Genomic DNA, 12262 nt, shown 5'->3' with positions numbered 1-12262 from the left:
CCGGGACCAGCCAACGTCTTGTGCCGGTTTTTGTCCACTGTACATACCTAGAATGAAATCATAGGAGAACGTCGTTAACACCAAAGGGTAAATACTTGCTATTGACTCAGTAAACTCTGTCTCTGCATAGATGAAAATGATAAGCTTCAAGTGTAGGTAATCTGTCATCCTCGCATTACCCCTGTCAATCCCAGAGTGGCTACTAATCATTTGCATACCTGCTGGCTGCCTCCTTGCAGCTTGTATGTACGTAGATCCCATAAAAGCACGGAGCAACAGGGTCTGTCCTCAGCTCTATTTATACGGATACGCGGGAAAAGTCACAGCGTTTAATTAACATCACGCGACAGATACGTAGTTAGACTGCTCTGACCCATACCTTAGTAGTTAACGCCTAACACGTATCAGAGTCAGGAAGCTTTTCTAGATTGTCATTTTTAGCCTCCTACTCTCTACAGGAATCTTATTCTCTATCATTTACATCATTCACCACACGTAGCAGTGGATTCTCCGATTCTCCAACAACAATCGGTACTTGCAATTTGTCTCCACTCAAATCCATGTCATGGTGGTGATAGCTAACCCCAGTAAGCCTTCCAACTGGTTGTCCAAGACTGCGGTGTTTGTTGGAGATAGTGATATGTTCATACTCTCGAGTTTCTGTTGGTTCTTACGTTTGTCCATGCGTCAGAAGTTACACTTGAACTTTACCCGCTATAACCGTCCCTCGAACACCTTGCACATCTTGTTTTAAACAGATCCAAGCCTGGAAGCTGCATCAAACCGGGGAGTTCAATTACTACCTATAATGCGTTATTGTTCGTTCATTCCTAGTAAATTGAGAGTTGATGAAATCAGTCGCGTCCAATCAGGCCTCAACAAAACAATCTTCAACTCGTTAGGCGCTAATTCCCTGTTTTAGCTTATCAACTCCACAGTTAACCACATAATAGCTGCGTTTAGTACCTATATCATATCTCAACAAGGAAGTCAGTCATCCATGGCAGACACGATACAAGTCGCTCCAAGTATAGTTTCGAATGTTTTTGATTGTCTCGTACTTTGTGGTATTATTTTCTTCAGTAAAATTCCTCTGGAACCACATCAAAATATACTGTTGAAGTGTGGTTCAAACTAATATCGACTTCAATAAAGTCAATGTATAATAATCCGGTCTTCCAAGACCTGTGCAAACATCCTCTTTAAAACATTCCATCCGTATTTTGTTGTTTGCAAGGTCGTAGCCGGTGGCAGGCTAATGTTCGTGATGAATAGCTAGAGAAGCTAAACGAGAGCTTATAGGAGATCGTGGCTCTAGCCTAGTTTCGTAGCTGCCAAGGTCATCGGGATATGATTGGGTATGAATGTGCCCGACGTGGTCTGAATGAAGTTGTTGGAACAATTTCCGTCGGTCATCGCCCTGCCTCATTATCGTTCTTATGAAAGCCCAGCCATTCGCCTAACACACCTCCTGGCTTCGGCAGAGGACATTCCCTCTTGGCCCTGTCCTGTGCGTTTTCGGACTCCTCGGTTGACATATCATTGAATTGGACGATTCCGTCCTCGACCTTGGGATTGGCGTCCTTTCTCTTCCACCTCAATCGTCGGCCATTTTCGTCAACCATAATATCTCCATCAGCGAATCGGGCTCGGGGAACAGGGCAAGGAAGCATATGGGGTATTGTGACGACAATAAAGCAAGCGGCGACGGTCGTTGCAAAAAGCGACGACGTCATTCGCGACTTTGGGTGAAGGAGTGGTGGCATGATATGAGGCCGGGGTCCAGAAAGCGGGCGGTCGTTCGAGAAGGGACTAAAAGTCTCAATTGGTCGTTAGCAGATAATTCAATGGATTGAGAATGCCATTGAACTCACATGACGACCGTAGCATCGTACTCTCAACGCACGTTGACCAAGTCGACGAGCCGGTGTTATCGAGCGATTTGTGGTGGTGATCCAGAAATCCAGAGCTGCCCAGTCAAACCTGAGTTATGCTATGTTTCTCATTGGCTACCAGTTGAAGGGGATGTTGTCGGTGCCGGTAGAACGTAAGGCCGCTAAAGGGCCAACCTTTCGCGGGGCAACAGCTTCCTTGGCTCCACCTGGATAAGGCTACTATCATCAATTAGAGCGTCACTCACCGGCGCGAATCGCGAAATATCCAAATCTATCTCCAACACACACGCGACCAGCTTTTTAGCTTTCCCCACGCATTATCTTAGACGGCAGATCGCAATCCCAAGTTACACTTTGGTCCATATCTATCTACCCTATTTTACTTATCTCGACGCCCTCCGAACAACATTTTGGCCAGCGCGCACACCCCCAAGCGTCACCCACTCCCGCAATAATGAGCGACCTCGACAAGTAAGGCTCAAAGTCCGATCGCCGATTACCGGACTCGTGGGACTGACCTTTTGATCCCAGGGCCATTGCGCAACTACGCGCATGCCGACCGATCCCAGAAGCACAAGTTCGTGAGCTATGCCACAAAGCGCGTGAGCTTTTAATAGAAGAGGGAAACGTCGTCACTGTAACGGCGCCAGTCACGGTATGCGCTGTTCCTTATTGACGGCATCTGCTGTGTCTCGACAACGGCTGATACCCCTGGCAGATATGCGGTGATATCCATGGCCAGTTTCACGACCTGATGGAGCTATTCAGAGTCGGTGGTGATGTTCCTGATACAAATTACCTTTTCATGGGTGCGACCCTTCATCCGGTGTTGCAAATCTCATCAAAACTAATACAAATCTATAGGCGATTTCGTCGATCGCGGTTTCTATTCACTAGAATCATTTCTACTCTTGCTTTGCCTCAAGGTCCGATACCCCGACAGAATGACTCTAATTCGTGGCAACCACGAGTCTCGCCAGATAACGACAGTCTACGGCTTTTACGATGAATGTATAAGAAAGTATGGCAGTGCTAATGTATGGCGCTACTGCTGCGACGTCTTTGACTATCTAGCGCTTGGTGCAATCGTGCTGGGTGCCTCAAACACAATGTCTCCTGGTGTGGAGCCTGTCGACGACGAGACTGAAATCGAGGTTTGCGATCAGAACGGCTCCATAATGAGTCGATTTCCCAGACGCCGACCAGATGGAAGTTCACAAGACCAAATTCAAAGCCCAGGCGGAACGGCCATGGATAAAACTGGACCGCCAGGCTCGGGCGCCTCAGGGTCCAGTGGTGGCTCAGTCGGAAACCCAGCCGGAGCAGTACTCTGCGTTCATGGTGGCCTAAGTCCCTTGGTCGATACAGTGGATAAGATCCGACTGATAGATCGAAAGCAAGAAGTACCCCATGAAGGCGCAATGTGTGATCTCCTCTGGTCCGACCCTGATGAGATCGACGGCTGGGGTCTCTCGCCGCGAGGAGCAGGCTTCCTTTTTGGTGCAGATATTGTCAAAGTCTTCAATCACCGCAACGACCTCAGTCTCATTGCACGCGCTCATCAACTTGTCATGGAAGGTTTTAAGGAAATGTTTGACGCATCCATTGTCACTGTTTGGTCCGCGCCAAACTACTGTTACCGATGCGGCAATGTCGCTGCTGTCCTCGAACTCTCTGAAGATGAGTCTGGCACGGGTCTCTTTGCCCGAAGTAACGGCGATGTTGGGAGGAGTGATGGTGGTGCCGGAGCTATGATGGACGGCAGTATGCCTCCAAGGAGCGGGCCCGCGCGACGCTACAGAGTCTTCCAAGCTGCACCTCAAGATTCGCGCGGCATGCCTGCCAAGAAGCCGGTTGCTGATTACTTTTTGTGATTGGATGGATAGGTAGCATGCGTTTGGCATTTGTTGATTTCTTGATCGCTATGCATAGGGTGTGCACAGTCTTTGCATTGCGAGATTCATTGGGGTTTTTGGGATTATGGTTCACGGCGCAGGAGTTGTACTAATTCAGGATTCTTGCTCTTTTTCTACCTGATTAAGGGGTATCACTGGTTAATATGCTATACAAATGCTAAACAGCTTGCACTGCACGACAGTATCCAATGAATGATGTATTAAACATTCCGCAGTAGGACTCCTCCAGCAAAATGGCCAAACAAGCTCATACAATAAAAACACCTCCTGGTCCTTCTCTTGGTTCGACTTCTGCTCGTCTGTCGAACTTTTTCAAGCTTTCCAAAGTAAGCTGCAATTTATCAAAACCTTCGATGCCTCCCCAGTTCACCGATTCAGGATGATCGTACACTGTTGTCAGAAACTGAATGGCCATGATAAGTTCTTCTTCTCCCTGCTTTTCACGTGCCTCTGAGGTCAAGAGATACGGCATCTGGTGGAAAACGGCGCGCAGCTGCTTTTGTTCTTTGGTGGAAGGCTTTCTAGCCTGTTTGCAGATATCAGTGATGATAGTAAGTACAGCGATGCCGGTATTGACGTCGTCATTGTGGAAAGGTGTGCCTGCAATCAAACCACTTCTTGTTAGGTTAGCTTGACCGTTCACTTCTTGGAATCCTGGCAGTGATCTCTCACTTAGTTCGGGGTTGGCCTCTTTTTCTCCAGCTTCCTCTTCGCACTTGTCTCTCTGCTGCGCTGGAGCGTGTCGTGAGGGCCTTTTCTCCGATAGTCTGAGCGGTAAGGGTTTGGACCCGAGGTCCTTTGCCGGTCCTTGGCCAAAATCTGCTTTGGTCTCCTTTTGGCTATTTTTTTCACTCCTCTCGAGGGTTTCCTGGCAAAGTGCCTTGCTCGTCTTCCCACCCATGTTGGATGCAGTTTATTCCAATCCTTTGTTAGAAGTGGGCGATTTGGGTGTGATGTAGGAGTGGTGATTAAAGTTGGAGTTGCTATTGTGACTTTGATTCGTGGACAACCACTGACGGGTGCAGTTAAATGTATGCTCGATCTCCGAAGGGTCGAATAGATTTGTTCGCTGATGAAACCTTGGCTTGATGAAGAATGCGACATGGTTGTGAGTTGGATAAAGCATTGAGTAGGGATATCAAATGGCTTTTATGGTTCTGGTTGAACATGTGCGCAGTTCGAGGTGTTGTACTCAGGATGTTCTCGAGTGATTGTTCACCTTGTATTTCACAAAGAAACAAAGAATGTTCAACTTTTGAGCCTTCTCTTCTTGTGTTGTCAGGCATTGTCCTATACTTGGAAGCGCGGCTCGTCGCTTGATGGATGTCTTGGAGATCGCGGTTGGTGTGAAGTACTGTATGCGTGATAAAGCGGGTTGGAATTAATATGTCATTTGATATAATGTGTCTTTGTTGTGATCTATCTCTCTTTGATACTTGCTGGCAATCCCTTTGTCCATCAGCACTGGTTGTTCAAACGACCTCTGTGAGTGTTCAAGTATGGCATTGCATCGACTGTCTGCGGAGAGTAGATCAGTACCAGGCCTTTGTTCTTGCAGTGCAAAAGTTCGAGAAAACATCGTATGAACGGTCTCGAGTTTCTTTAAGATCCTTTCTCTGCTGCCCCAAGATGGAAGTTTGGTGAATCAACAAATCGTATCAGCACAAAATTATTTCTCTTCAAGTTACCAGCGTCGTATCATGTAAACCAGGTCGAAATAGGACTGTGGTCCATCGGGGCTCCATCTTGCCTTGCCATCCATGGTCCATCATCCTGTCCAAGGTACGTGGTATATTCATTGATCGGTACTGGGGCGGAATCGGTCATCATCGACGATGCTTCGTGCGGAGTTGGTTTTATGGGAAATATCACAACGCTAAAGTAGAATTTGAGAGTGTTTCGGTGTGAGTGCCTGATGATTTTGAGGCCCACGGGGGCCGCATAACCCATTGGGTCGGTGAAAAGCCATCTGCATGGTCATTATCCAGTCAACACGGCCCTTGAGGGCCGCCATCCTGTCCAACCGGGTTATGAAAGGTATTCATTGGCAAAGTGTAGCCCAACGATGACGAGACATCTGTTTGCATAGGCGCCACAGAATAGCTATGCCGACGAGGATCGTCCACCAAAGGCCCTTGTGCAGTGATAGAATGGTAACCTTCGGTCCGCGAGACTTGAGGGTCAGGAAACATGTGCGAAGTGTATTGCTGAGGGTGCATCGACGAAGTAATCGAGTGCCTTGGCACTGGCGTCGAGACGTTAGAAGGGAGTGGTCGATTATGGGTGTGAGCATATGCTGGGCCAGGCTGAATGGACTGGCCAGGCTCCCATAGAGAAGAACTGCTTGTAGATCCACTGGCGATAGATGGTTCACGGCTATCCTGCGGGGGGATAACGTAAGACACGCCCGTTTCAAGAGTTGCAGGCCTTCTGGGAGCAATAACCTGATGGAGGGATTGGACGCTCTCGCTTGGCGTGTTGGAGGCGAAGGAAGATAATGTTGTCTGGTCTGTTTGTGTCGCCGTTCCAGAGTTTAAGTAGTTAGATATATAATCATCGCCGATTCCATGTCGGTTGAGAAGACCACGAAGCTGCCTGTTCTCCTCTGCAACCCTCCGCGCAGCGTGTTGCACCTCTGAAGACGCCTCGACACCCTGAAGCTCGTACACTCGAAGTCGCTGCTCCAATTCTTGAAGATACTCTCTCCTGCGGGCCCGGGATCTTCTTTGGTTATCTCTGATCCGGGCAAGATTGGCTTTTTGCTAGAAACAGGGGCACTCTAGTATCAGGAGCGATGGACGAATAAGGGGAAAGGAGGCAAACAAAGGGACAGGAACGTACTGCTGGTGTGGACATTGGGTCGTTTCTAGAAGTAACGAAGCAATCGTTTTCAAAGTGCGTCAAGAGTTGGCATCCAGATAGTTCGGGTATCCAACAACGGCGACCTTGCGAGAACACCGTAAGGCTGGTCAAATAACACTAATCAGGAGCAACAGAAAGTGCTCAAGACAGGTGCGGGAGCTCAAGATGGGTCAAGCTGAAATAGTTCAGATGAGGAGAACCCAGGTCTAACGGGACGCTTTACCTTTTATCGAAAAGATTGATGGGGCACCGGGAGTGACATATACCTGGGTGTTTATAAAGACTTAAGATGACAAGCTCATGAGAGGGCCCGCTACTACATGGAAATGAATATCAGCCACAGCGGCAAATCTTTTCTTCTGGAGAGGGTGAAATACTATAGATGGATTGGGGGCCTCTACTACAATATGAAGGAAGTAGTAGATACATGTATAGATTCAGGGCTCGGAGAAACCCATCAACGGACGAGGCAGCCCTATTGGGAGAGCGACGACCGAGCTGGCGCGGGACGGACGAGGCCTTTCAATGCTAGTTATGTAGAGAAAGCTACAGGGCTGCGCTATGAAATAAAAGTTATGAACTAACTCCAATCCCAGCGCAAGTCAATCTGCGACAAAAGAGCCGGTCAAGTGAGTAGTCAGGGAGCCAGGGGACCGGGCGAGCGAGCAGCGCGCCACCAACTCGATATGTGGGAAGTGGTAACAAGCCACACTTGGGCGCTGACACGGCGGCTCTTGACTTGTCTATTAGCAATCCCATACAAATCTCGTTGCATTTGTGGACTAAGAGGCGATCGAAGTTACGCTCGCAGCGTCACGGTGCGTACGCGGGGGCGTGTGATAAAGATTAGACAGGTGTCCCACTAGTGTCCGTAAAGGAGATGTATTATGTTACTGGCCTCAATGAGATGGCCTAAGGATGTGGCATGGTAAACTGTATCGGAGGTCGTGAAAAGGGATTTCACTGAGCAGGTGTGCCAAGTTGCAGTTGATTGAACAGGAAGCGATGCCGCATGCAAGCTGCCCAGGGATCTTGTCACTTGAGGTAGTGGCTGAGAAGATTTTGAGTTTATGGGAAGCGGAGAGGGAGCTGAATGACGAAGGTCCGCGACAACAGAGGGACGAGGATCAAAAGGCCAATGTTAGTGATTCGATGAATGGGCTTCGTTCTGTGGCCGGAGAGAAACCCATCGACGACGACATGATTCGGTGACTACCATCCCAAGAGCTCCGAGAACACGGCTACCAGACGAGACACATCACACCCACTTTGGAAAAGTCGCTGCAGAACAAGACGGGTTGGCGTGAGCCGTCATTGCCCCCTTGTGGCGATAAGGTGGGTGTAAGTCAGCCAGGGTGCACTATACGGAGATCACTGCTGAGCCACGCGCTCATAAACACATCCTTGACTTGAAATCGAATTGCAAAGACCTTGGAGGGACGAAAGTATCGAGCCCTCCCAAATCGTCCAACAGTGCGAGGTTCACATAATTGTGCAGAATTGCTCGAAGAAACTGCACAGTATTGTCAGAGACGTATACATCAGAACAACCTTCTTTGTCTGTAAGGCAGGTAACTAGGTAAATCAATCGAGGGGCGGCTCTTACGTCTGAGCTAATAAGTTCCATGTCAAGGTTAGTAACATCTTGATGAGAATTACCTAGCCCGCGCTGACAGGCATCGTGTTTGGTGTAGCAGGTAGGGTAGGTCATGACGGAAAGTGTGGACCCCTGGGGGTAAACTGGACCGTTCCCCAGTTGCCAGTAAGGGCTAAGCTTTGGTGGGGTTGCCGGGCGCCGTTCCTTTCTTTTTTCGAGATAGGATACCGTACTGTAGGTACTGAACAGGTTAATAAAGGACAGTACACAAAGACTGGAACGGCGCTAATTATGCACGGTCTACCATGGCTAGTGGGCGGGAAATGGCATTGGAACGGGAAGAAATACATAGAAGATTGAATAGCAATGGAGATGTCGTATGTATCGCCGTTGAAGGCGTTTCAGGCGTTGAATGGCGGATCGACACTACTTACAGCCCAGGTGTTCTGGTGCTATGGGAGAAAAGATAGGTTGCCCGAACTCCACGGGCCCGACGGCGTGTAACTTGGGCCCGGCACCAACGGCCAAGCATAACAGCAAGAAGCGGTGATGATTGGGTTCAGGAGAGGCAGCCCAAAGCCAGGATCCATGGATCCGTTATCCATACGATGCGATTCGAAACGGGCGCAAAAATCAAGAAAAGCAACATCTTGAAGCGCTGTATCGAAATTCGAATTTGGAGATTGTCAAGCAAGACAGCGTGAAAGGCCTAGAACCAGTTGCGCAGGGAGGGCATCCATGCATGAATCAATCAATCAACGCGGCGGTACAAGTTGCAACGCAATCAAATACAGGCCTCTCCATGCAGTACAGTGCCGTACAGTACAATGCAGAGGTTGGGAGGCAAACCATAGGAAGCTCATCATTGAGATGGTGGTGGTGGTGGTGGTTGGATTGCCTTTTCTAGGTATGGACTCAAGGTTTGAGGTGAAATGACAATGTCAAGATAGGATGAGCCGAGTTCTAACTGTATAATGACGACCATGGAAGCTGAAGAGAGACAGAAGCGATCACCATGGGAGCATTGTCATGTGCCTTCCTAGATAGTACCTGGCAGTTACCAGGTACTGGTTTAGTAGGTAGGTACCTACCTACCTATTGACTGTACTACGGTACCATTTAATTCCCTTCCCCAATTTCTAGGAAGGGAGCCTGCTCCACTGTTTCCCTTTAGCGGTTAGAGCCCTCAAATCTCGATCTTCGTCAGGGAAGGAGAGACCAAGGCTGTTCCAAGGGTTTGGGATTCAACGTCTGAATGTGGCTGAGAGGCTCAAGATCCAGACCCTGTCTCCACCTCGGCAAATACCGACCAACCACTCAGCATAAAGTTGTTAAACATGACATGCCGGATTCAATTGAGACAACAGAACAAGTGGTGTTTTTTTATTACCTCCGCTACTATAAGAAATACTTTAGCTATAGGATTCTACAGATCGTATTTCAGTCAATGTTAATGTAACACGTTCAGTATAGTACACATAAACCAGAGTTTGCCGAAACATAAAACAACCAACTCATCATTCAGAAACAACTCATATTTTTTCCAGACCTTTTCTAGGTATTGCCAGCCTTTTCCAGCCGTTTATATGATACGTCAAGATAAAACATACCATCAGCATGGTCGTGCAATCCCAGCACCGTGGTAATGGTAACGGAGGCTGTAGGGTTTGTGTTCCGCAGCGACTATCACAGTATTAATTAGTAGAATACATCCAAGCTGAACAACTCCGCAATACGCCATCTGAGAGACAAGATGAAAAGGGGGACCTATTGGCGTCCACAATCCATCATCTATCAAGCATCAGCCGAGGACCGAGGTACGTGTAACAATAACCAAAGTCCGATCCGGTGCCTATTCATAATATGTGTAACACGAGAAATATATTCAATTCTAAGCCTGAGAGATACCTTTACGCAAAATCTCTTGGTAAAATGCACAGCAAGTAGCTGAGTGGTAGATAATGATTGTCGTCCCTGACTTGACCCGACTTCCGAGGCCCACTATTGTCCGCATCGGTCACGGAGCTGCCGGTGGGAGTGGGTCCTTCCATGCGCCGGGTGTTCTTTCTCATTCGGCGTTCCCTTTGCTCAATTTTCCCTCCCTTTGACCTTTTTTCTTTTCTTTTTGCTTCTATTTCATGTTGATGGATGCATCCAAAAATGACTCTCTCGGGTATTACAACTGCAATCCCAGTTCTTAATGAACGTATCAGCCAAGCCGAACAACGTCCGCTGCTGACTTCCAATCAGAAGCTGTCGAGTCAGTTACGGTGCTTGAAATTTTATCTTGGCTAGGATGTAGACAACGACACCGACTCAGAGTGAGAGTCAGGCTCATGCAGGACAGATTAGATTGACTCTCAGATCCCAGCCGAGCTGAGTTGTCGGTCCGTCTTTCAATATGTTCGGGAAATTATTTTCAGTTAGCAGGTATGTGTATGCATGTCTAGATACGTAACATCCACGCAAGATTCACATTCAGGCGGTCAAGGGGCAAGAGAAAAAACGTGACAGTTGTGTAAATTTTAAACATGACAGCTTCACCGACGGTAGGATAGTCCCATTTTCGCAGTTTGTGTTACCCTTTTTCTATATTTCAGCGCTCTCATCCCTGTATATCTTTGTTGTTCCTGACTCAAGCATCAACGACACGCTGATATTCGTACTCCAGCCCGAAGTATCGTGTACTTCAACCTTTTTCATGGATGGTGTAGTACTTACATCGATCCCGCGAGCTATTCCCATCCCTTCCTCCCTAGCTGCCAGGATTTGAGTCATGGCATTTTACGTGACAAACCTTACCAGCTTGTCAACCACGTGTTGAGCTGCTTCAAGTAGACTTCGTCTCGAAACAACGTCTCAAACTCATCCCTCTTTGAAAACATGATGAGCTCATCAGCCGTCGCTTGAGTTTGAGAGAAGCGCTGTCTTGCCGCTCGGAACTCTTGTGCAACTTGTTGAAACTTCTCTTCTGCTTGTGTCATCAATGTCACTTTGAGACACTGTGCGCAGAAACTCGGGATCCAGCCCTGGTCTGGCAATGTCCTCGGTAGCAAATGAAGTCCTTCTTTGGTCAAGGACCTGGCTGGAATTGCGTGTCCACACCCAGGGTAAGCAAGTTTAGTTCGGCAGAAGGGGCAGGTGTCCTGAGTTTTGAACCACTTTTCCAGGCAACCTGAGCAAGCAGCATGTCCACACGGCATTAAGCTGAAATCAGACTCGTCAAGCGGCTCTGAATCGGACCTGATCTGACAGTTCGCTTGATGACATATCTGGCACTCGAGTCTGATTGGCTTATCTATCAGGAACGTAACCTTGGGAAATGGGATAAACGACTCTTCTGGGTCGTAGCATCGATGAGGTTGAAACCACGGGGCAAACCATGGCAGTATCTTGGATTTGATCCATGATCCAGGAGTCGACTTTGTGCTGGTTTGTTGGGATTGTGTTTTGGGCTGTGCAGTAGCCCGGGTTCTCAGGTATCTCTTTCGAGGAAGCGTCTGGTTCGCCATTTTGCAATGCCTGCTGTGAAAGCTATCTTCAGATTCTGTAAGTTGATAATTTAGTCACATTGATCCTGAAAAACTATTATTATTCTCGTATTTAAACAGCTAATTTGACAGCTAGGAAGTTATTGTTCGAATATTCTTTGTAAGGAACGGGTTGCTTTCCATTCATGTTCGATGTTCGATGTTCGATGTTCGACCTTTCAGAGCATTTGCTTCCAAGTAGACGTCTTACGTTCAAAGGAAATCACCAAACAGTCTATTTCATTCTTCCATATGCCCTGACACTCATCATTAATGTTTTATGAACCCCGCGAACGAACAGCTAAAGCTTCTCAAACAATAGCACCGGACTTGATACTGGATAGCTACACTTCATTATTCTATTCTGAGGATCTAAGTGAACGAGTTGCAAATGAGCGAGCCAAAGTCAGTGGGACCTGGGTTCTCACGACAAATTTCTCAATTGAGGAAAGGCTACCGCTT

At 47.9% G+C, this 12262-nt stretch overlaps 8 protein-coding genes across 8 annotated transcripts; 2 read left to right on the top strand and 6 right to left on the bottom strand.

The window, feature by feature from the left end:
* Positions 1-1314: 1314 nt before the first annotated feature.
* Positions 1315-1673, bottom strand: FPOAC1_012035 (uncharacterized protein; the record flags this gene model as incomplete). The annotated part of the gene is made up of 2 exons (XM_044856399.1): positions 1315-1331; positions 1469-1673. 2 exons carry the CDS (start codon positions 1671-1673, stop codon positions 1315-1317), a joined length of 222 nt encoding a protein of 73 aa, XP_044703712.1.
* Positions 1674-2349: 676 nt separating this feature from the next.
* FPOAC1_012034 (uncharacterized protein) lies at positions 2350-3769 on the top strand (the record flags this gene model as incomplete). Its single annotated transcript, XM_044856398.1, has 4 exons — positions 2350-2366; positions 2427-2550; positions 2614-2704; positions 2760-3769. 4 exons carry the CDS (start codon positions 2350-2352, stop codon positions 3767-3769), a joined length of 1242 nt encoding a protein of 413 aa, XP_044703711.1.
* Positions 3770-4058: 289 nt separating this feature from the next.
* On the bottom strand, positions 4059-4712 carry FPOAC1_012033 (uncharacterized protein; the record flags this gene model as incomplete). The annotated part of the gene is made up of 1 exon (XM_044856397.1): positions 4059-4712. One exon carries the CDS (start codon positions 4710-4712, stop codon positions 4059-4061), a length of 654 nt encoding a protein of 217 aa, XP_044703710.1.
* A 291-nt stretch (positions 4713-5003) lies between these two features.
* On the bottom strand, positions 5004-5610 carry FPOAC1_012032 (uncharacterized protein; the record flags this gene model as incomplete). Its single annotated transcript, XM_044856396.1, has 2 exons — positions 5004-5165; positions 5500-5610. The coding sequence occupies 2 exons, from the start codon at positions 5608-5610 to the stop codon at positions 5004-5006; spliced, it is 273 nt and encodes a 90-aa protein (XP_044703709.1).
* Positions 5611-5799: 189 nt separating this feature from the next.
* Positions 5800-6667, bottom strand: FPOAC1_012031 (uncharacterized protein; the record flags this gene model as incomplete). The annotated part of the gene is made up of 2 exons (XM_044856395.1): positions 5800-6573; positions 6653-6667. 2 exons carry the CDS (start codon positions 6665-6667, stop codon positions 5800-5802), a joined length of 789 nt encoding a protein of 262 aa, XP_044703708.1.
* A 1396-nt stretch (positions 6668-8063) lies between these two features.
* On the bottom strand, positions 8064-8802 carry FPOAC1_012030 (uncharacterized protein; the record flags this gene model as incomplete). The annotated part of the gene is made up of 3 exons (XM_044856394.1): positions 8064-8186; positions 8280-8511; positions 8705-8802. The coding sequence occupies 3 exons, from the start codon at positions 8800-8802 to the stop codon at positions 8064-8066; spliced, it is 453 nt and encodes a 150-aa protein (XP_044703707.1).
* A 1085-nt stretch (positions 8803-9887) lies between these two features.
* FPOAC1_012029 (uncharacterized protein) lies at positions 9888-10378 on the top strand (the record flags this gene model as incomplete). Its single annotated transcript, XM_044856393.1, has 3 exons — positions 9888-9918; positions 9976-10087; positions 10267-10378. 3 exons carry the CDS (start codon positions 9888-9890, stop codon positions 10376-10378), a joined length of 255 nt encoding a protein of 84 aa, XP_044703706.1.
* Positions 10379-11068: 690 nt separating this feature from the next.
* FPOAC1_012028 (uncharacterized protein) lies at positions 11069-11782 on the bottom strand (the record flags this gene model as incomplete). The annotated part of the gene is made up of 1 exon (XM_044856392.1): positions 11069-11782. The coding sequence occupies one exon, from the start codon at positions 11780-11782 to the stop codon at positions 11069-11071; it is 714 nt and encodes a 237-aa protein (XP_044703705.1).
* Positions 11783-12262: the final 480 nt, after the last annotated feature.

The sequence above is a fragment of the Fusarium poae genome, chromosome 4 (assembly GCF_019609905.1).
Source record: "Fusarium poae strain DAOMC 252244 chromosome 4, whole genome shotgun sequence".
NCBI lineage: Eukaryota > Fungi > Ascomycota > Sordariomycetes > Hypocreales > Nectriaceae > Fusarium > Fusarium poae.
This window is presented reverse-complemented; position numbering and strand designations above follow the sequence as displayed.